Source organism: Hylobates moloch, unplaced genomic scaffold (assembly GCF_009828535.3).
Source record: "Hylobates moloch isolate HMO894 unplaced genomic scaffold, HMol_V3 SCAFFOLD_13, whole genome shotgun sequence".
NCBI classification, from domain to species: Eukaryota; Metazoa; Chordata; class Mammalia; order Primates; family Hylobatidae; genus Hylobates; species Hylobates moloch.
In genome coordinates this window covers 63,995,618-64,019,311 of record NW_026652288.1, presented here as the reverse complement: position 1 = coordinate 64,019,311, position 23,694 = coordinate 63,995,618, and the positions used below count along the sequence as shown (strand labels likewise).

The 23,694-nt window shown below is 37.7% G+C and overlaps 1 protein-coding gene across 4 annotated transcripts in view; it reads right to left on the bottom strand.

The window, feature by feature from the left end:
* Positions 1 to 713: 713 nt before the first annotated feature.
* CPB1 (carboxypeptidase B1) overlaps positions 714 to 23,694 on the bottom strand; it is a 69,267-nt gene continuing 46,286 nt past the window's right edge. For 3 of the 4 annotated variants that reach the window (XM_032173798.2, XM_058426971.1, XM_058426970.1), the window contains 8 exons: positions 19,781 to 19,880; positions 19,591 to 19,692; positions 18,642 to 18,743; positions 15,979 to 16,089; positions 15,800 to 15,890; positions 14,931 to 15,133; positions 3,382 to 3,466; positions 730 to 1,084 (listed from right to left, as the gene is read on the bottom strand). In XM_032173798.2, coding sequence (XP_032029689.1) covers positions 897 to 1,084; positions 3,382 to 3,466; positions 14,931 to 15,133; positions 15,800 to 15,890; positions 15,979 to 16,089; positions 18,642 to 18,743; positions 19,591 to 19,692; positions 19,781 to 19,880 — 982 coding nt within the window. In that variant the 3' untranslated portion in view covers positions 730 to 896. Of the gene's footprint in view, positions 1,085 to 3,381; positions 3,467 to 14,930; positions 15,134 to 15,799; positions 15,891 to 15,978; positions 16,090 to 18,641; positions 18,744 to 19,590; positions 19,693 to 19,780; positions 19,881 to 23,694 lie in introns of all 4 variants that reach the window. The other variant, XM_058426969.1, reaches the window with a different exon arrangement.

The following is a 23,694-nucleotide window of genomic DNA, read 5'->3' as shown; positions in this document are numbered from 1 at the left end:
TCTGCCTGACATGGTTCCTTCCACCCTCCCCTCCTCCCCAGCCTGTACACATGCTCCTCTTTCCTCAGCTCTCTAAATTTCACCCTCACTGGCTTTCTTCTTGCACTTTTGGGATAGCCACAGGCCTGGAAGGGGTGCTCCCTTTGTCTAGCTAACTGTGACTTATTTCTCAGGTTACAGCACTTTCTGAGGGAAGCTTCTCCCCTACATCAAGCAGGTAGACTTTGTATGTTCTTTTTGTGTAGTTCATCCAGCACTTATTTGATTAATGTAAATTAGATTACTAATTAATAAATTGTTAATTAATGAGTTAATTATTTGTGTAATGTCTGTCTTTCCAAAGGGCCTACACGCCCATTAAGGTCAGAAATGTTATCTTTCTTTTTCATTGGTCCATCTTCAATTGCTTAGCAAAGTGCATGGCATGTAGTAGACAGCTGATAAAATAACTCCAATGAGCTGAGACGAAAGCTAGACCAAGAAAGATGGCGTCTTTTCATGTACGCCAGGTTTAATAGTCCTAAATTTCCCTTTACATTTCTTCTTAGCTCATAAGCCTCCCACTGTAATCAGTGCATCTGCACCCTGATGGTCTCGGCCAGCACCCCAGGATGTTAACTCCTATACAGCTGACCGGATCCTCACTGTGCATGGCTTGCTTAGTCATTTATTCACATCAGTTTTTCCCCAAAGAAGTAGACCATATGTCAGGCTTTCCAATGGTAATGATTCACTTTTATTATGATCAATATGAAAAGATTTCCTAGTTTAATAGACGCAGAGGCTTAAAAGAAAGATTGAGATCTGTAAAACATCCAGGAAAACCAAAATAAGAATTCAAGGAAGAAAAGAAATGAAAAATGAGAATTTTGAAACAAGGCCATCAGCTTTCTCAACTAGTATAGGTGTTCCAGGACGTAGCTGGCAACATACTTGATTGCCAGCAAGGTCTCCTCGCAGGTAGCCTGGATCTGGGATTCTGGAAGGAGAAAGCCATATCTGCCTGTATCTCGGAGTTCAAAGGTGAAGGAATATCTGATTCCTTGGTCATAAGCCCAGTCGTCAGAGCCCCCAGCAGCGGGATCTGAAATATGCAAACAGCAGTGGAAAAAAACTTTAAATCTAGGAAGAAGCTTTAAAAAATTGCCAGCTTCTTTTTATCATTACAAATGTTTCACTGTGCAAAATATTTTGAGTACGCCAATTTTTAGTAAACTGGATCATATATGTTATGGGGGCCGTTTTAAAAAATTACTCCAATCTTATTAAACATATCACCACTTCACTTTGTAGAAATGTTGTGTTGAATACTTCAGAAAGTATGTAATCTGTAATGCAAAATTCCCAGTGTGCTTGTACGCTATGGTAAACTACACTTTATATGTGAAAGGATGTGTATCTCTCAGGAAAATAAGGAAAGCCGTATGATGATTGGCAAGAGGAGAGGACTCTAAACCCGGCTGAAACTGTGCCAAATGATAAGATGGAAGAAGCTGAGGGCAGGGCTATGCCTTTATTTTCGTATTTTTAGTGTTTATCTAGCACAGGGCCTGGTGCAGATAAGGTATTTGTTATTAATTTATTCAATAACAATCATGTTGTCACTAACACATAGAATATGTATTAATTAATTCATTTGTTCATTTATTCACTCATCTGTTTTTTCAATCAACAATTGTATAGCCCCCACTGAACAGCAGGCTATGGGCTCAACTCTGAAGATGCCAGAACAAAGGAGAGATGTTGGCTCTGCCCTCCAAGGTCTTACAGTGTAATGGAAAAAGAAACCTAGTTGAACTGAATAAAACATGCACCAAGTTCACAATATATAAATAGGTGGGCTATCTCTGTTAGAAACCCCTTAAGAAAACAGTATGCCCGCATATGATTTAGAGCAGTTTTTAAAAAATAATAAAAATAAAACAAACTGTATTCTGCATAAAGGTTTAAAATAAATCCCAACAACTCAGGACTGGAGCCTCTCCAACTGCACTGGAGGCCACTTGATGATGAGACCGGGTCTTTTATCATGTGTGTGTTTCAATTTCTTTCCAACCTCAGGCAGAAAGAAATCATTTGAAGGCAAAGGAAGATGTACTTAGAAATTGAAAATGAGGCCTGTGGAATGTGCCTTCCAGATAAATCTTAAGCTGCAGCACCCACAGCTCTGGGGTCTAGCCCCTACCACTCTAGCCACTTGCTTGCATACACTGAGTGGCTAATTAGAGGGACTGGTGTCTACCTCTTGAAGGTGACTTGTGCCTCAGGTAGCCCTGGTACTTGTCATCTGTTTAGCCAAAAAAACACTTTTTTTTTTTTTTTTGAGATGGAGTTTTGCTCTCGTCGCCCAGGCTAGCGTGCAGTGGCAGGATCTCAGCTCACTGCAACCTCCGCCTTCCAGGTTCAAACGATTCTCCTGCCTCAGCCTCCTGAGCAGCTGGGATTACAGGTGCCTGTCACCACGCCTGGCTAATTTTTTGTATTTTTAGTAGAGATGGGGTTTCGCCATGTTGGGCAGGCTGGTCTCGAACTCCTGACCTCGGGATCTGCTCGCCTCGGCCTTCCAAAGTCCTGGGATTATAGACATGAGCCACTGCGCCCGGCCGAAAACACTCTGCCTTATATTTTCCTCCAGCAACAATCCTTTCAGATAAAACTGTCGTGTCATCATCTTGGGAAGTTAATTCTGATACTGTGGGGTTGGTTGGTCTTTGGGTGTGTTCTTTCCTTGTGCATCCTAACGTCACAGCACTTAGCCCCTGTATCACAAAAGACTGCTTATTTTTGCTGCTTCCCTACTGCTAGTTCTTTAAAGACTGCCCTGATCTCCCTCCTTCCTTTTCTCTTTTCATCTTTTCTTCTCTCTATTCTTACTTTCTTGTTGTCTTTGTGCCTAGTAAGGCCCTGGCACATAGTAAGTGCTCAGTAGATGCTTACAGAGAGCAAATGTCTCTGTGGGTTGAAAAGGATATTTTTCTCCTCTTTCCTTTTTATTTTGAGATAGGGTCCTGCTCTGTCACCCAGGCTGGAGTGCAATGGTACAATTATAACTCACTGTAACCTTGAACTCCTGGGCTCAAGTGACTCTCCCGCTTTAGCCTCCTGAGTAGCTGGGATTACAGGTGTGCATGACCAGCTAATTCTTTAGTGTTTTTTTTTTTTTTTTTTTTTTTTTTTTTTTTTTAGAGAAAAGGTTGCTATGTTGTCCAGGCTTTCCCTCCTTTTTTTTTTTTGAACAGAAAACTGATTACATATTTTAGAAAAATTCGCTGTGAGGCAAAAGCCACATGCTTTAAACTATCAGAAAAGAAAGGCCCCAGGAACCATTTATTGGCTTTTTAGGCACATGGTTCTTTGCACAGTTCTGAAGCCAAGACTCACAGATTGTTGTAGCTCCTGGGCCATATGTGTACTTGGTGCCATGCAGTGAGGCAAGTTCTTTCACAGTAGCTTTAGCCAGGGCATTCTGCAAAAGAAACAGCAATAAGTAAGGAAATAAATAAAAGCACACTGCCAAACAAATGCCCTATACATTATTTTTAAGGCATTCAAAGCATGTAAGTAACAATTTGGATCGTATTACATCCTTATTCAGGACCCATTTTCATTTTTCTACTTAACCTAGTGATATGATCCAAGTAATTCTTGTGCAAGAATGTCTTCCCTAATACCCTCCCCAAGCATTCACTCTGAGCCTCTATTTATCTTGTCTTGTAAGAGTTTGTAAGAGAAAAGCAGGAGACAAGGAAGTCTTTATGGTTGTGCAAAGAAGTTGTTTACCTGTTTGCAGGCAAACAAACCAAAACACATGCACGCAAAAACTCAGAAAACAAAGCAAAAAAACCCAAAACACTTGGCAATGTGGCAGGTTATAAAGCCGGATTAAGTTACAATAGGGTTGTGTGAATTAGGGCAGGAGCATTAGAAACTGCACATAGGAATGGCTAGTCAATGCAACATTCAGTGCCAGCGTGAAAATGCTTAGGAATTGGCAGTTCCAAGGATGAGTGGTAGCTCCAGCTTGGAAATTTTTTAGACTAAAAAGTTAGAGAATATTCATTCTATTTCAAAATGCAGAACATTTGAATTTCAGAATTTTAAAAAAAATTGTTAGGTATTAACTTACGTGTAATCTTTTTTCTTAGAAGCATCATCACCTTCTCATAAGAACCACTGCCCTCCAGTTCCCTGCACCCCACTCCTAGGGAAAGGTTCTCTGCACTCAGAAACTCTGTGGTAAAACTCTACTGACATACTGCCTATTTAAATAAAACACTTGAGAAGCAAGGCCTGGCTCAGCTGTCTGGGGAATACAGATTTGAAAAACAAATTGTTTACTGCAGGAGAATTAGCCATAATTCATTCCGGTTATGAAACCGGCTATATTTCATACTTTGGCATTATAATGACTTCTTCTACATATGCCTGGAAAACTGTGAGGTTGGTGATGAAATCAGAATAATATGATTTTTACAAAGTAGGAATTTTCCTTCCCTTATTCTAATGTTGAAACCAGTTTAGTAGAATCTTATGTCAAACTGATGAGGGCATGGCCGTAAGACTTCAAGGATTCCAATTCCTATAGCATTAATACTACATCAGCCAGGTGGTAAATTAGAAAACTTAAAAAGAGCTATAAAATGTAACTCATTATTTTCTGTTCTGGTCCACTGAAATGATGCAATCAGCTTCCTGGAACTAACATTATTCTCAGAGTTTTGGGTCAGTACTTGGAAATTTTAGGGTTCCATTTTCCTATTTCTAAACTGATAAACTAAGAAATGCTTTCTCTAACTGCATGCAATCTTTACTGTTGTGGCCTAAATATATTGCTCCTCTTGTTTAATCTTATTGTAACAAAGACACTAGATTTAGATTTTTTTAACCCTTTGTTTAAACCCTTAGGTTCCACTGCCAATTGAAACCAGAACCAGTTAAACATTACATAATGCTCATAATAGATTTAAAACCATCTTCTAGAGATGTGAAACATGGTGAGGCAATAGTTCTTTTTGTAGGTAAACATGATATTTTCTACCATTCTACAATTTCTTTAACTTGCCATTTATCAAAGGAAATCTCTAGTTAGTTATTTATCTGAAAGGCAGAACCTCTGATCTTAAAGAATTCTTATTCCTTCCCTGGTTGCCTTCTTCAGGCTTTACTTCAATTTTTCCTTAAGCCTTGAATTATTATTTTTAGTTAGTAGAAATATGATTCTTCAAGATTAGTTCCAAACATACAAAGTTATGAAGCCTAGAGAAGATTTAATACTCATTGTCATTATCTATTGGACTCGTGTGTTGATTGATTGTCTTTCAAGTCTCTCAATATATTTACTGGTGCAATGTAGTAATACAGTTTTCAGACAAAACCAAAGGGGGCTACTTGTGATCTGTTATCTCTTTTGACTTATTATATCAATTTAGTCATGATTTCCATTAAGGCCACAGAAAAATGTTTAGTTGTCCTTTCCTCAAACCACACTCTGGGCATATGAAGTGACATCCGAGTTCTCTCTACACCATCATCGGCATCTTTTGGAAACAGTTGCTCTATTTTTTTTTTTGATGCTGAAGCAATATCTGAGGTTGATGTGAGCTTAAAAGGTTGTTATTTTATTCCTGTCACAGGTGCACACTGGAGGAACATTTAGTTTATGCCTAAGTTCTCAGCTCTTGTCCTCAGTTGCTCTCTCATTTTGATATCCACCTCATCTCTCATCGTCTGATCACCTCATCTCCACGTCTTCGATGGCTCTATCATGTCAAACCTCTTTTGGCAAAAACAGTTGTTGCAAACCAGGTCCGGCCTTGTCTCTCAGGCTACATCATTTGTTATGCATTCCCGTGTTCCTTCTGAGGTAGATTTTCCTGAATTACTTCCCTGTACACCCTTTCCTGCTTCTCCTGACCTCCATGACTGTGGGTACCCTTTTCTCTTCACTGGAATCCTCTTTCTGTCTTTGCTAATATGGATAATTGCTATTGTTTTTCCAGATTCAGTTTTAGTGTTATCTTCTTTGTGAAGCTGCCCCTACTCTCTTAGGAAGCATCGAGCACCTCTCCTGTTTGGGGGCCCACACTTTTATCAGGGTTCACTGTATGCTATAATCAGTTGTTTTTTGCATGTATTTCCTCACCAGGTGAGCTCCTTGAAGGAAGGAATTGTTGGCTATTCATTTTGTATCCTCAGCAGATTGCACAGCACCTAGCACACGATTAGTCGACTGAGTCTAACACTCTGGCTTAGGGGCATTATGAATAATCAAGATTTGGGTGGAGGTGCAGAGTGCTGAGCTTTGCAGAGGCTGAACCCACCTGAGTGGAGACTGGGGATGCTTCTGGGGGAGGGCAGTGGTACCATTTATTGATGGTTGATGGGATGCCACATTTAGACATTGACATCTTCTGTGCATTTTACTTATTTCTATTAATTAAAAAAAAAGTCTATGAATCCTTTCTCTTAGCCCCTCCAAGGCCAAAAGGCGAAAAAAGTCGGAACAGACATTAATCAAGTAAAATATCATATTTTAAATTCCAATTACGTTAACAAAAATCCCTGGAATCAGTGTGGGTCTTTTCTTTAGAAGAGTTCAAATAATTTCACAAATGTTACTCATTTATCTTCTCAACATTATCTGTCCACATTTCACCGACACAGAATTTTCTAGCAGAATGGAATGCCATCTGGGGCAGCAAGCTCAGTGGGAATGTTCCAATCAACCCAGATGACTGACCCCTGCCAAGAATGGTAGAGAGAAAGGTAATTCTTGCATTTGCTACAATTTAGAGTGGTAACTCTTTTCCCTTCATGTTTCTGTAAAAAGAGATGAGGGCAGATGATGGAAGAGCCAAGAAGCAACGACACAGCAGAGAGCTCAGTCCATATCTTGAAACTCCAATTAGTGATGATTTCTATAAAACTTGCCTTTTGAGGGACATCTTATATTGTTTCTCAGTGGATTCAAAATCAGAACTAACATTTACATAAAAACTTAAGCTTTACAAAGAGCTCTTGATAAGACCTAGATATTTTTATCCCCATTTTACAGATAAAAGAGCTAACACTCACAGAGGATAAAAGAACTTGCTCAAGGGCACACGGCCCCGTAAGTGGCTGACTTGAGCTAGGTTCTTCTTTCTTTAAATCCTCTGCTCTTTTTCACTTCTCCTTGTGGCCTTGGAATACTTCAAAAGAAGTGTTGCTGGAGCTGGTTTTACCAATTGTAAAGAACAGAAGGAAGCTAAATATAAACCAGCCTGAGAGAAAACTTTGCTTTCAGTCAAGGCCAAACATGGTCAGCCTTTATTAATCCTTAGCTATGAATTTTCACATCTTATGCATGTTCTCTTTTGTCATCTGTTTCCTCAAAACGAGGCCTTGGTCCTAGAGCAAAAGACAGAGAGAGTCCAAAATGTCACATCTAGCTCACAGCCCAAGAGACAAAGTAAAAGCTAGTGTAATGTTTCTCCAGGCGTTGAGTTCCAAGGACCTGGTGAGATGATTAAGGAGAGGATATTCTTTTCCACTGACCTGCATTCCCATCGAATATATGATAAAGAACTCCCCTTTCGTGACTGTGCACATAGCCCTCATTCCAATCTCTTGTACACGGCCAGCATCATGACAGGGGACTGCCTCTTCTAATCTTCCAGTGGCCCATTATTACAGTATAAGAAAACAAAAGCTCCAAACCAGCTATAAGGTATAACACAATTTAAAGAAAATTTTCTGTAGAACTTTGTTTCTAACAGAAAGTTCTGAGTTTAGCCATCCCTATGGGTGAATATTTGTGATAAGAGAAACATCAAAATAATCCTTAACTGCAGTTTCCTTCCTTCTGTCCTGCGATAATGGGTAAATTACACCAAGGGACCAATAAGAAACTTTTATAATTTTGGTGCAAAAGAAGAAGCCCTTACAGTCTATAAACAGGAACCAAGGAGAAAGCATTTGAGACCTGAAAAAGCAAATATGTTTTGAGAAAAAGGAGGCCCTGAGATTAGAGAGGGCAAGGAGTTAGGAAAAAGTTCGGCTTAGGAGAACCAAGCCTGCCGATTTTCACAGAGCCCACGGGGAGTGTGGGAATGCTTTCACTGATGAAAACCAAACTTTTTATTTGGCTGATCTGCATACATATTTTTAAGCTCTTTGAAATTCAAGGGAAATGTGAAGTGTGAGTCAGCTGAAATTGCAAAGTCTAGAGAATGTATTTATATATTTATTTATTTGTTTATTTATTTTTCTGGTGGAAGTGGAGTTTCTCCCAAATAAATAAATACTGTCTAATGGGGGATTTGTAGGTTCTCTTGCACTTGAAATTTGCAGAACATTGTAAAGTTTTGTGAAGAAAGTATAAGATCCTGTGAAAGGCAAGAGTCTTCGTCCAGGAATGTGACTTTTTTCTTATCTTTATTTAAAGCAAGTTTCTCAACCTTGGCACTCTTGACATTTTGGGCTGGATAATTTGTTGGGGATGGGAGGGCTGTTCTGTGCATTGTAGGATGTTTATCAGCATCCCTTGGCCTCTACCCACTAGATGCCAGTAGAGCTCGACAGTTATGACAACCAAAGTTGTCTCCCAAACACTGCCAAATGTCATCTGGGGGTGGGAGTGGGAGTGGGGGGCAAAATTAGTTGAAATGGAAGTCATATAAAATATTTAGTTATGGTAAATTAGAATTTATTTTAGGAAAAAGATTAAAAAGGAAGACAACTGATTTTAAAGGTGTTATGAGAATGCTTTTTTTTCTCTGTTGATGACATTACAGGTATCTTTTAAACGTCTCTGCTAGGTCACTTGCTAAAACATCACTTTATTCCCAGAACTTTCAGGCTTAGCAAAAAATACAGACTGACCAGTTAAATTTAAATTTCAGATGAACAATAATTTTTCAGTATAAGTCTGTCCCATGAAATATTTGGACATGGTTACAATAAAAATTGTTTGTTGTTTGAATCCAAATTCTACTGGAAGTCCTGTAATGGACCTGCAATCCTATTTTCCAGGTCCCTGGCTCCAGGGCCCACTGTGACACAGGATTCATCCTGGCATTCAAGTGCCTCCACAACCTGGTTACCTCATTGATTGGCCCTTGCCCCCACTCTTCAGTAAGGAGAACACTCGATACAGGATGACCCCCTTCTACTTCCTTCCTCAACTTCATCTTTCAGTTTCTCCATTGCTCATTTGTTGGCTCTTTTCTCTGCCTAAAACACTCTATTCCTTTCTCTACCACTCAAATCCTGCCCAGACTTCAAAGCTCAGAACAAATTGCATCCCCTCTCTATAATCTTCACTGAGTAGCTTCAGCAAACATTGCTATTTTCCTTCTCCTGAATTCTTACGATTGCACTAATTGGAAACTCCCAATTCTGTTCTCCTTTCGTATGGTTTCTGGTACCCAAGTCTTATCATTTCAGTAGGATTTAAGTTCTCAGTGGCAGGAAACATACTTTATGATGAACACTTAATAGGTGCTCAATGAAATTTCTTTCTCTTTCTCTTTCCTTTCTTCTTTCTTTCTTTCTTTCTTTTCTTTTATTTTCTTTCCTCTCTTTCTTTCTCTCTTTTTCTTTCTTTCTTTTTTTTTTTTTTTTTTTTGAGACAGGGTCTTGCTCTGTCACCCAGGCTGGAGTGCAGTGGCATGATCTTGGCTCACTGCAACCTCTGCCTCCTGGGTTCAAATGATTCTCATGCCTCAGCCTCCCGAGGAGCTGGGACTACAGGCATGTGCCACCACATCCAGCCAAATTTTTGTATTTTTAGTAGGGAAGAGGTTTCACCATGTTGGCCAGGCTGGTCTCAAACTCCTGACCATAGTGATCCTCCTGCCTCGGCCTCCCAAAGAGCTGGGATTACAGGCATGAGCCACCAGGCTTGGCCATGAAATTTTCCATGATTGATAAGCCACGTGCTGACCAGGCCTGGTAGGAGAATTATCAGGCCAAGAAGTCACTTAAAGAGCATAATGGTGAATAAGCAACTAGTTTATTAAATGAATTCCGAGTTTGCCATTTAAAATGTTTGTCTTTTAAGTGAGAGTATAAAGTTGGAGACAATTCCTGCAGCAGATGTTTTGTGCCTAAAGCCCTGTTCACCTAAGCCTGCCTGAAAGCAGAACCGTGGCTTGCTACTCTTGCTATTATGCAGGGACATGGTGCGGCTGTGATGAGTGATGTGCATGGGTGTGTGCATGGCCCTGCAACTGTCTGCCTTCTAATCACAATATTTCTTCCCTCCGATTTTTATGTTTATCTTTAATCATAATCTTGCATTATACTCACATTCTTGAGGAGAGCAGTGGACTTCTATCTTAGTAATACCTTAATTAAAACTTCAATTAAGCCGGGGGTAGTGGCTCACGCCTGTAATCCCAGCACTTTGGGAGGATCACGAGGTCAGGAGATCGAGATCATCCTGGCTAACACGGTGAAACCCCGTCTCTACTAAAAATACAAAAAAATTAGCCGGGTGTGGTGGCGGGCGCCTGTAGTCCCAGCTACTCGGGACGCTGAGGCAGGAGAATGGCATGAACCCGGGAGGCGGAGCTTGCAGTGAGCTGAGATTGCGCCACTGCACTCCAGCCTGGGTGATAGAGTGAGATTCCACCTCAAAAAAAAAAAAACTTCAATTAAGAGGCAGTGAGTGAGTTGCCACTGGACTGGAAGGTGTTAGAATTTAGGAGTAGCTTTCTATCTTTTGTTCACATTTAATAATTTTTCAGAAAGTCTGTCATATTTCTTCTTCTGGTTACTGTTATCTTTTTCCTGGTTAATGAATATATATGTCTCTCAAAAAATGGGCCAAAATCATAAAGACTAGGCCATGAGAAGTTAGTCATCTTAGCTAACCAGAGTACATCTTTATTAATGTCCAGAGGCAGAGGTAATTATGATGTACTGTGTGGGATTAAAGACTTTCTGATGAATGGTCTTCTGCAAAGCAGTTATATGGGGTACCACCATAGAATGTGGCCGCTTAAATATGTGTCTGTGTGTCTTTGGAAATTGAGGCAGCCTAGAAGATTCTTTAGGAGCCAGTAGCCTTAGACCCAGGGCTACCCTGACTACTAGTGTTGGCTTCGCCAAGCCTTCCATGTCTCAGCTGGAAAATGAGAAACAGACCAGAGAATTTCTAAGACTTTTCTAGGTATAACATTCTGTGCTTCTAATGCAGAGAAATGGTGCAAGACTCATGCCCTGGATTGGCACCTTTGTGTAATGCGCTCTGCTTTCCATTTTGTTAATCTGTGGAGAGGGACAAGATACTTGTTGGCTGGATATTCTTCTGGCTTCCCATTTTTCACTTTGAAGTTGTATTATTATTAACAGTGTCATGTAGACATCTTTGCAGGGGAAGGTGTACCAAAGATTGGGAGCTTCTTCCTGCCCAATAAGTGCAGCCATATGACTAGGTTTGAGAGCCTTTTCTCCCAGTTTTAATTTCTCTGACAATAACAAGGTCACAGAATTCAATATTTCATTGTCCTTTAGAATTTTGGAAATCTAAATTCATTGTTTTTCTTCTAAGTCTTAAAACTTCCTTTGATGATAGTGGCAACTTTATATATTAAAGAGGTCTACACTGAGAGACTGGATAGTTTATGAGGCCATTAGAAGCTCAGAGTGCAGTTTGTATTCTTGCTTTAAACAATATAGTATGAGTAAAAGCAGTTTGCAAATGGGAAAGCATTATATGTGCAAGATACTCTTGTTATTCCATCTACTTTCTACTGCTCTGCTAAACATATCTTTTCTAGTAGTCTTCTCTGCAATCCATATAATACTTTTCCTGTTCTTTACTTCGTTGGTCTTTTGCATTCTTATCTCTGCCTTTCTTTCTTCTGAAGGTTGTCTCATGATATGAGCAATTATTAGGCAAGCTACATGTAAAATCATTCAGAAATGAAGCCACATACATTTTTATCATGACTCAGATATCAAAGGACTGCTGCTTATAGGATGTCCTAAGTTTGGGCTAAAAATGCTAACATACGCAGAAAATAATTTCCTTTAGTCTTATTCTCCTTGAAACATATATATTTTTTGCTATAAATAAAATAATAATTTTATAGGTAGAAAAATAGAAATCTCTTGTACACCAATGACTTGGCAGAATGCTGTATAAGTCCTCATTGTTTCCTTTAAATTTTAATGTGGTATGATGCAAGAATTCATCTTCCTAATGTGTTACTACCTTTTGTTTTCTGCAGCAGAGTCACATTTCTCTATGTAAGAATTAATATGGAGGCACTAGATTTAGGTGGAAAATTAACTTTTCTAGATCAAGACTTATTTTTTCCCCCATGAAATCCTCATTGTAAATAAAAACTGTAAAAATGTTAATACTGATATTTTTGAGAGACTCACATTCTTTTTTGTCTATACATATATTTGTAATTGCACTATAGTTAATGAGCTTGTTTTAGCAAAATGTGCTCTGGAAGTAAGTAAACTAGAATTCTACAATACAAGAAAAAGTTGGAAGGATCTCCAGCTACTCAAAATATTAAAGTTGCTTTGGTGTGCTAAACTAAATTCAGACACCAAATTAATCAGATAATCAAATAACAGTCACCTTAAGTAGCATGCCACTTACTAGTGGCATTTAAATATTTCTTTTAAGATACTAGAGAAAAACTTAATCAATAGAGAAAATTGATTTAAAAATATCTTTTAAATCAATGAGTATGATACATCACATTAAGTTTTTGGATTTTAGTCACCTGTCTTGTACTCTGGTAAAGATAAAAGTGGCATGTACTTTTATTTGAACTTTTTAGTTTTGTATGTGTAGAAACAAACATCCAAGATAAGATTATGTTGTGGCTTGTGCATTTTCTCCTTTTGAGAATAGATTATGAACATTTTACTTTAGTAGAATTCTACTTATTATACTTCTTTGGCAATTAGAATTTAACAATTTTGGAGGACAGGATTTTGAATAGTATCTCTCTTACTATTACCTCTCCTTGACTTTAAATAAAGAAGTGACTCTTAGGGAAGAGTATCAGTGACTCATGTTCTGTTGGAACATTTTTACACCATTTGGCACACATGTGAATTGTCCCACTAAACTTGCTAACTATGAGGCTTGGTTCTTTTACTGGAGAAAATTCCCTTAGGAAGTAGCAAAAATTATTCATAATATTCTAAAGGCAGGACTTACTTGCCCTTTTTTTTTTTTTTTTTTTTTTTTTAAGAATGATTTGGAGACTTTTAGGGTAGCCCAGATTCTGGTTGTTATTGTATACAACTAGTGGCAACAAAGCTGTCTCATCACTAAAGGGGCTTAAACTTATTCCTCCAATAAGAAAATGTACTGAATAAGAAAACTTTGGCAGCTCAGCTTCCAGGAACACTTTAAGCTTTATTCTGTTAGTGTTAGTCTTTTAGTAGTTATGTCTAAAACTAGTTGATATTGAAGCAAACTGGAGATATATATGTTATTGCTACCCTTAATGTGTTTTGTAATTTTAATTTTTATATTTTAATTAACTCATTAGTATGTAGTTATGACTTTGACTTTTTCTCTTCTGATATGGCACAATTTAAATATATTTACATGAGTTATACAAACTACATACCCCCACCTCCCCTTTTCTGGTGGCCAGAAATTTTGGACAGAAATGAGGAGCCAACCACACCCATCTCTGGGAGAGCAAGACTGTGAGCACCCATTGGGAACACATACAGACCGAGCTTAAGTGAAAAACTGAAATGCTTAGAGGTGCTAACACATGTGTGTGTGTGTGTGTGTGTGTACATATATATATACACACATATATACATATATATATATATATTTTTTTGGCCATGGATGGGGAAAAATGAAAAGCTTTTTGAAAAATTGTATTGTTTTTTAAAGAAAAGGGCCCATCCAACTATTAGCTATCAATTTTCTAGGAGACTGGGTTATTTTTCTGATTTGTTCTCAAAATATTTATGGCATTACATATTTTATTTGGTCTCTGAAAGACTGAATCTGAAAGTATAAAACAACAATGTTCAGTTTTAAAGTTACTAGGTCTTCAAATTTATGCATTTAGGTAAGCCAAATATCCATGTCATTGTCTAAGTGGAATACATTTTTTTTTTTTTTTGGCGTAGCTCAAATGCTTTAAATCTTGTATTTGCTCTTTTAGTTTATTGGTGCCAATTTCTGGCAGCCAGATGTTTCATAAATTAAAGAAATATTGTTTGAAAGATTCAAACATGCTTATTCAAAAAATCATTCATTGACATGTGATATTTCTCAATGAGAAAACTCATTATTTAGCTGCTCAAGTGATTATGTCTTGATTGTTCAATAAGATTGCTAGTTTTTTTGATGTCAGAGATTCTTACATTTCTTTGCTTTATTCCCTGTATGTGGTAAAGACTCATTCACATTATTTGTTCATTGATTGATTTACTTTTGAGTCTCACCCAATCAAAAAGTGAAATAAACAATTTTAGTATTTAATGACTAAACTTGATATCACCCAAATGTGACAAATTCCTAATGACATCTGCTGTGCTCTGCTATGCTCTGGATCTGTGTTAAATTCAGCTCAGGGCAGCTTGACAAAACTGACTGAAAAAAAAAATATGTGTGTGATCAAGCAACTTTGTTGATTATCTCATATACATCTGAAATCATCATGTAAGTCAGCATTGTGGTGAAGCCAGAGGAAATGGAACTATTGCCATTTTGAAGATTAGTCAATAAATCACATGTGGGGAACAATTTCCTGCATGAAAATTGTATTTCTTTTAGCCAACTCCAGATTCCTTATAAATCTGTAATAAGTTTTTCAATTCTACTACCAAAAAAATCAATAAAGGGACTTCCAGAAAGTGTTCTTATAATGATTTTTTTTTTCAGGATTAGAATTTAAAAAATCTCAACAGTAAAATGTCATACCTACTACTTTGCTACTTACCAGCTCAGCATTGTTCTCACCGAGTTTGTAAGCATATGAGTAAGGGTAGATCATCATTTGGGAGTACGAGTGGATTGTCAGATATGCCTTGATGGAAGAGAGGTTGTTGCGGATGAAATCAGCCAGGGCCTTAGTCTCCTTTTCAGACTCTGCAGCAGGTCCACAGTAAGTTTCGGCACAGGGGTTTTGAGAGGCTCCAATTTCTGGAAAAACATATGATGTTAATGGCAAGGATCACCTAGTGAAGTTCTTGTGAGGATGTTTTAAACTTTCAAATTAGGGAGTTGTTTTCATAGGAGTCCTTATCAAGGAGTCCTTAAATTTGTCCCTATTATATTTATATTATATAGTAAAATATCCATTTAATCACAGGATTAGGATGGTATTTTTTAAGCTAACGTGGTAAAAAGTTGCACGTGGAATCACCGGTGTGTCTCCGTGTAGTACTACACAATGATATCAATATAGTGTAAAAAAATTCGTAAGTGGGGAACAAACTAATATCTATGAAAAAATTATTACTATGATCATTCTTAATTGCATTACAATTTTATGTAAATAATTATTTATTTAATGGCTGTCTCCCCCTCTAGACTATACATTCCATGAGTAGTAGGATTATGTCTGGTTTGTTCAGTCTTGTATTTTCAGCATCTAGCACAGCTGGGAACACAACAGAGTTCTCAATATGTTTTGGTCAAATGAATTAAACTGTTTTTTTTTTTTTTTTTTTTTGGCACTTTTAGAAAGTTAGAACTTTAAAATATAAAACTTTGCAGTTTTTCTTATTTTAGACACTGTTGTGTTTTCTTATTTTTTCTCTTATGTTTTTCAATGGATACATGCAAAATGGGTACCCAGATACTTACCGCACCAACCAGCATCAAAATTTCTGTTGGGGTCTGTGCCAATGCAGCTAGATCCAGCATGGGTGGAGCGAGTCTTTCTCCACAATCGGCTCTGAAAGTGGACTATATGGTTAGGACAAATATAATAGAGAGAGGTTGGTTTTAATTTCATCAGCCTCTCTCAGTATTGGTGCATATACCTTGGTCCAGGTGTAGATGTAGCCATCGATATTGAGCACAGGCAGGACATAAAAGTCTAACTTGTCAAGAAGCTCTGTCGTTTGGATCTCTTGTCCATAGGTACGAACAGCCTGTATGTGAATTATGAAGAGAAATTTCATGGAAAAATGGAGTGTTTGATGCTGTTAAAATTTACAAAGACTGATGAATGTTAATTTTGGTAATAAAAGCAGTATTTCCTATTGAAGTGGACAATATTAATATTTAAAAAGTAATCAGCAAATTACTACCAATACTTGATATTTTTATTTATAATTGTTATTTCTAATTCTCCTCTGCTTCCAGGATAGTTCTATTACATCCTTTTTATTTTAACTTTTTACTTTAATGAGAAACTTATTTAATTAAAGACTTCTAAAGAACATATATACTCATTTCTTTTAAGATAAAACTACAATAGCTTTTTTCAAAGTTAGAAGGGTATAAGTGTAAGACCTAGTTCTAGTAAGTAAGAAGTGTCTGTGGATAGCTATGCATTTTCCTAATAATGTCATTTAGAAATGTATTTCTTTTCTATGAAACCTCCTGTAGATGATCTCACTAGAGGGAATGTCCGATATAACAAGTTAATGAGAATGCCTCTCATGATAAGCTCACACTCATGGATTTTGGGGAGGCTCTCACCAACACTCCAAGCTGCATAGTGATGGGAGTCTCCTTTGCTGTCTTTCTCGAGAAGGGACAATCCTGTTGTCCCTGTTAAGTAATGTAGACACTTATCTATGAATGAAGGACATCGTGCCATTTAATACGTTCTCTTAGTCACAGTCCCTCTGCTCCCCAGCATCATATTAAACTTAAATACAACCCTTCCCTAGGCTTGCTTGAACAAACTTTAAAATAGATTAGACTTCTATGTGTGAACAATTTGTATATACTCTTTGTAATTATATATATTAATTACAATATTACATGATAAAGCATGTGCTTTTTAGGTTAGAGGAGCTATATAATCATGTTCTTTTAATGGTCTACAAATTGGAAAATAATAAAATTTAATTCTAACATCCAGTTATCCTCTTCTAAAAGGCAGATGGTGAGCTACATAGTGAAGCTAAGTGATGCCAATCTGATATATAATGTCTAGAAACCAAGACTACATAACAAATATATATGGAAGTGCTTCACACAAAAATTATGTTGTATATAATAATATTCTTATATATTTAAAGCACTTCAATGTTTTCAACTTTTAAATTTGAAATAATTTTAGATGTACAGAAGAATTGCAAAAATAGTTCCCATATACCCTTCATCCAGCTTCCTGAATGTTACCATCTTACATAACCATGGTATAATTATTAAAGTGAAGAAATTAACATGGATACAATACTATAAACTAAACTATAGACTTTATTCAGATTTCACAAGTTTATCCACTAATGTCCTTTTTCCATTCTAGATTCCAATCTAGGATCCTACATTGCCTTTATTTGTCAAGTATCCATAGTCTTCTCTGATCTGTGACAGGTCTTCAGTCTTTTTGTGTTTTATGACTTTAACACTGTTGAAGAGTGCTGGTCAGTTTATTTTGCAGAATGTCCCTTACTTTGAGTTTGTCTAAATTATTTTTCAAAATTAAATTTTGTTTATGATTAAAGGGAGGTCATTCATTTCAAGGAAGAATATCACAAAGGTGATATGTCGTTTCACTGCATAATATCTGAAGGCACATGATATTGATATGTCTTATTTATTACTTATGATGTTAACCTTGATCACTTAGTTAAGGTGATTCCTTCTGCTAGGTTTATCCACTCTAAGTTTTCCCTTTATAATGAATACATTTTTGGGAGGAGATAACTTTTAGACTCCGCAAATATCCTGTTTCTCCCTAAACTTTTACCCACTAATTTTACATCCATCTGTGGATTTGCCTGACATGATTATTGCTGTGATGTTCTCGTGATGATTTTATGTTTTGCTCATTCTTTGTACATATATTGGTTGTAATTCTTCTGCAAGAAGGAGTTGTTCTTTGCCTCTCTTTTATTTATTGAATTATCTATGCATATCAGTATAGACTCATGCATATTTTAAAACTTGTTTTTCAAAAGCTTTTACATATATCTTATCATTAGAATGATAAGGAATGAAAAACAGTATTATTTAGAGTAATGACTACTATGCACACTTTTCTTTTATTCTGAAGTATACAATGATTATTAGCCAAGAGATAATGATCAAATTGGTTTAACCACAACCATTAGCTTTTACATGACCAATCACTATGCTAGTTGTTGGACTCTCTACCAAATATGAGTGAGAAAGTTCAGATGAGTGAAATTCAAATAAATACAATTTTTTTTTTTTAAGAGATGAGGTTTCACCATGTTGCCCAGGCTGGTCTGCAATTCCTAGGCCCAAGCAATCCACCTGTTTCGGCCTCCCAAAGTGCAAGGATTATAGGCATGAGCCACTGCACCTGGCCCATAAATAGAATTTTTCTGTTTAAAATCTTGCCTTATAAAGGTCTGTTGGTGGAAGTTGAAACTAATTTCCAAAATTGGGAACTTGTAATTGTGGATTTTTTTCTGTGTTATTATTCTCTCTAGGTTTTAAGGAATTAATTGAAAATTAAAACATACATTTCTCTTTGCCAAAAACCACTCTACACACTGACCTCTCTTACAAACCACTGGCAGAATGCAGGAGAAATCCACTCTCTGGCATGGAAACCACAGTCCATGAAAATGGCAGGCTTGTTTTGTCCAGCTTTGCCAACCTATTGCAAACAAAAGGAAAAGGGAAACCATGATTCATCATAGGACATTCAGGGGTTAACCTCCACTACCCATCTGGGCTTGAGACTCAACAAGTGAAACCCGACAGCAGCAAGAGCTGGATCCCATGATTAAATTAAAATATAATGCTAACACAGTATGTTCTCGCTTCTAGACTCACAGTGTTTGAGCTGAAAGCTTATATGGCTGTTTATTATTTTTATTAAGCTTGACAAGCTCATATTTTGAGATGATGCTTGATTACCCTGCTTAATTGTACTCATGTGGAGGTTATTTTCAGCTGCTGTTATTAGGTGACATGACCAAGACAACTGGATGAGTAATTAGAAGTAATCATGATTGTTGCTAATCTTGTAAGAATTTTTACTACTCTCTCACTTATTCCTTGTCTTTTTATCTCCTTCATTAGAATTACATGACAAAAATGGTGTTAGAAAATGACAGAAACAAATTGTTGATGTGTTTGTAATGTTGTCTGATAGACATGAAGTTTATGAGCCTCTTTAGCAAATGGATTTGCAAACAACAGCTGGGAAAGAAGAATTTCATCAAGGTAGATAATCATTTACATTGCTTACAGGAATGTGGTTAAATTTATAGGTCTTCTCTTATTTTATTGCATTTTTCCTTTTGAATAAATCAAAATAATGATTTAAAAATTCACATATGATAAAAGAAGCTGGGGAATCTGGTTTCCTTGGGGATGTAGGCAGGAAAGAGTTATAACAATGTTTGGGATAAGCATGTCTGTGAAACAGATGTTCATGTGTTAGAATTCATTGATTTAAAGCCCTCAGACATGGCAAGGTCATGGTTAAAAATGATTACCTTGAGAAGGTAAATAGCGCGTCCCTCAAATGTGGTTCCGATAACGCTGCGGGAGATGAGGGCTGGATTCTCAGTGGCGACTTGTTGAGTCCAAGCCTCTATCTACCAAATGGAATCGTTTGTAGATCAATGTGGCATTCTTGGTTCAATTCCCAAAGTAATATCTGTCTAAATCATGTGCACATCATACCGTTTCCCACTTGTTGTACTTCTCATAACTGTGTCCTGTTGCACGAACCCGGCTATCAAACTGAGCCTCCACCACATTTCTCAGGTTGCTTATCAGTACCCTGCAACGAACCAAAGTGGGTGTTCCTATGAACATAAGTGTATTTTTCCCCAGTGAACACACATAAAACCCCAGAGCCACTGCTTTAGTAGATGGCACATTGCACTCTCCGTAAATTCTCATGTTGTCCTCTGGTTCTTCCTGATGACCTTCAGCTGCTCCAGGGAGATTCTGTTACTGACCATAAAGAGTGAGTAAGTCACTGAGAAGGATACTGGAGAGTGCAAGCAAGGTAGGATCTTCCTCAGCCCAAACCTCAGGTATTTGACTGTGAACCTTAAACTTGGAAAATGGTTGCTCCTGGTACCTGGGACATTTTGGGTCAGGGCCTTGGGCTTCCACACAACAGTATGTACTCGAAGCCTATCTTTGGTCTTTCTTCCTCAGGACTTTTCTGAATTTAGAACTAAAAGTCTTGTGTTCCAGGAAGCTACTCAGTCCTGGGTAAATGGGAGGAGTTGTCAATTTGGACCTGTCTCTAGGTTCTGAGAAACATATCTTGTCTGGAAATTCAGAAATATTGACAAGCTGAAGATTTACTAGGTAAAAGAAGAATGGGTTTAAAAAACTGGTTTCTATTTGCTTGTCTTTTGGGTGGTTTAAGTAATCTAATAATGGTTCTGTAGCAAGGTAATATGAAAAGTGGTAACGGAAACCTTTGAGGCCTACCTGTTTAGAGAAATGAATTGTTCAGGTGATAGTTTCTATTATGAGGCTAGTCTGAAGGGGTGTGTGTGTGTGTGTGTGTGTGTGTGTGTGTGACTTCACTTCCCTTTCTACTTTGAGTGAAAAGTATGTTTGGAAGAGAGAAAAGTTTATGATCATTAGTATCCTTGATCACAGTACTGTGAATATTACAGACAGAGGCCACTTTGCAGAAATTGCTATTATCCACAGTTAAACCTTGAAATGATTTTATCTGACATACAGAGAATTGCAGACACACATCAAAAGTCTGCTTCTCCTCTGGCTGCCCCAAGGACATTCTGATGAAGTATGTCAGGGACATCCTCTGAACCTTCCTCCTGGTCACTCCTTCGATTGGTGAACTTGGGTACGAACTTGTGTCCGCTTTTGGAAAGTGTAATAAATTAATACTTACTGGGATCTGTTTCTTAGCAAAAGACAAACACTTTCTTAAGGTCTTAACTATCTTAAGAGGTAGTATTTAAAAAGAAAAAAATGCAGATTTTAAAAGTTATTCCATGGAGAAATATTTTCTTTTTCTTTTTTTTTTTTTTTTTTTTTTTTTTGAGACGGAGTCTCGCTCTGTCGCCCAGACTGGAGTGCAGTGGCGCAGTCTCGGCTCACTGCAAGCTCCACCTCCCGGGTTCATGCCATTCTCCTGCCTCAGCCTCTCCGAGTAGCTGGGACTACAGGCGCCCGCCACCACGCCTGGCTAATTTTTTGTATTTTTAGTAGAGACGGGGTTTCACCGTGGTCTCGATCTCCTGACCTCGTGATCCGCCCGCCTCGGCCTCCCAAAGTGCTGGGATTACAAGCGTGAGCCACCGCGCCCGGCCGAGAAATATTTTCTATTGAGCAGCTGCCAGTGCTTTGTGAGTGTATTAGTTTTCTATGGCTGCTGTCAGTGGCTTAAAGCAACGTGAATTTATTATTTTATAGTTCTGTAGGTTAGAATTCCAACACAAGTCTCACTGGGATAAAAATGAGGTGTGGCTAAAAAAGTTATCAACAGGAAAGCTCTAGGGGAGAATCTAATTCCTTGCCCTTTCTAGTTCTGAGAGGTCACCTGCATTCCTTGGCCATATCCTTTTTCTCCACCTTCAAGGCTTCAACAGCAGATAAAGTCCTCACATCCAATCACTGTGACCTCTTCTCCCTCTCTCTTTCACTTTAAAGACTCATGATTACAGTGGACATATAGGACAATCTAGAATAATCTCTCTATTTTAACATCAGCTGATTAGGAACCTTAATTCCATCTATAACCTAAATTCTTCTTTGTGATAAACATGACATATTCACATGTTCTGGGGATTAGGATATAGAGTTTTTTGGGGACCATCAGTCTGTCTGCTATAGTTAGGAACAATGAGTTTAGTCAGCACTATAATTATATTCACTATCCCAGTTGAATTGTTAAGGAATAGGGTGGAAGTAGAAGGAATCATGAATGAGGAATCAAAAGATCAAGGTCGTAGTTTTGCCTAACTCATAAACTGGCTTTAGAAAAGTCATCTAATCCCTGGACCTTAATGTCCTAAGTTTTAGAGGGGGGTCATTTGATTAGTAAATATTCAACATCCTTTTCAATTCTAAAATGCAGTGGCTTGATTCCAATCCATAAGCCTCAGTCATTTACATACATGTCTTCCAAGTTTATGAAAAAAATAAAAATTTGCCAGTTACCACTGTCATAACTCAGGAAAACGTGGAGGAAAACTAAAAAATAGTTCAGGAAAATGATATTCAAGGATAACAAAAAACTAAAAACAGACTAACCAAACCAAAACAAAGCAAGCCAAGCAAGACAAAAACCTGGAAACAAACAAACAAAAAAATCAACCGACAGAAACTGCTAAGAGGACAATTATGTCTCGATATCATAATGTGAAAGAACAAATCTTACCTAATAAGGACGAGCTTCTCAGAATGAAAAAAAAAAAAACGCCAAGAGGACCAGAAAATGACATCCTCTTTCATTTCAAAGCTTCCAGACATATTGCTATCCTCTTACCTGCACCCAACCCTTGAGTTCAAATTATTATTATTATTTTTGTTAATTTATTTATTTTTGAGACGGAGTCTTGCTCTGTCGCCCAGGCTGGAGTGCAGTGGCGCGATCTCGGCTCACTGCAAGCTCCGCCTCCTGAGTTCACGCCATTCTCCTGCCTCAGCCTCCGGAGTAGCTGGGACTACAGGTGCCCGCCACCATGCCTGGCTAATTTTTTGTATTTTTAGTAGAGACAGGGTTTGACCGTGTTAGCCAGGATGGTCTCGATCTCCTGACCTCGTGATCCACCTGCCTAGGCCTCCCAAGGTGCTGGGATTATAGGTGTGAGCCACCGCGCCCGGCCGAGTTTAAATTATTTAGGAGGATCAGTGACTGTGTGGGGGCTGGCATTTTGTTTGGTACTAAGAGACATTCTGTTAGAGTTATTACTACGTTAAATATTAAACATTTTCATCAATATCCAGGACAACAAAGCATAAAAATCCAGTTAGTTAAATTGAAGATGACACCCAAGAATAAAAATATCCTCTAGTAACTTGCAAAAGAGCATCAGAGTGAGGTTGAAATGTGTTGCTGACTTTTGCTTGAAAGCGGGAGACTGACCTCAAATGATCCTTCCCAGCCCTGTGGTTATTTGATTTTATTAGATTTAGGACAAAGTACTGCTTTAGCTATATTACAAAATATTATTACTAAATAATGAGCTTCCATTCTAGAAGATTAAAACAATGCCTCACAGCTCCAAAATAGAGAAGCATGTATAGTATTTTATACTTTTATATGCTTGTTTTATAGTGCCATCCAACTTCTTTTTTTTTTTTTTTTTTTTAACACACAAGCAAATTAGATAACTGGGACTCCCAAAAAAGCAAGGAACACAATGTCTGAGAAGTAAAGAAAGACATGACTCAGTTTTATCCCCCTTTCAGATTTCTGGAAAATAGAATATTTGATCGGTACCTGGACTTTGTGCCCACTGCTATTGAAGAACATTACTACGTGCCTATTGCTATCCTAGGACACCTTCCTGTATGCCTCTGAAATATGCAGAAAAATGCTGATATACGTGTAAGCAACAATCAGTCTGCCTGGATCAAGCAGGGCAAAGCAATCTTTC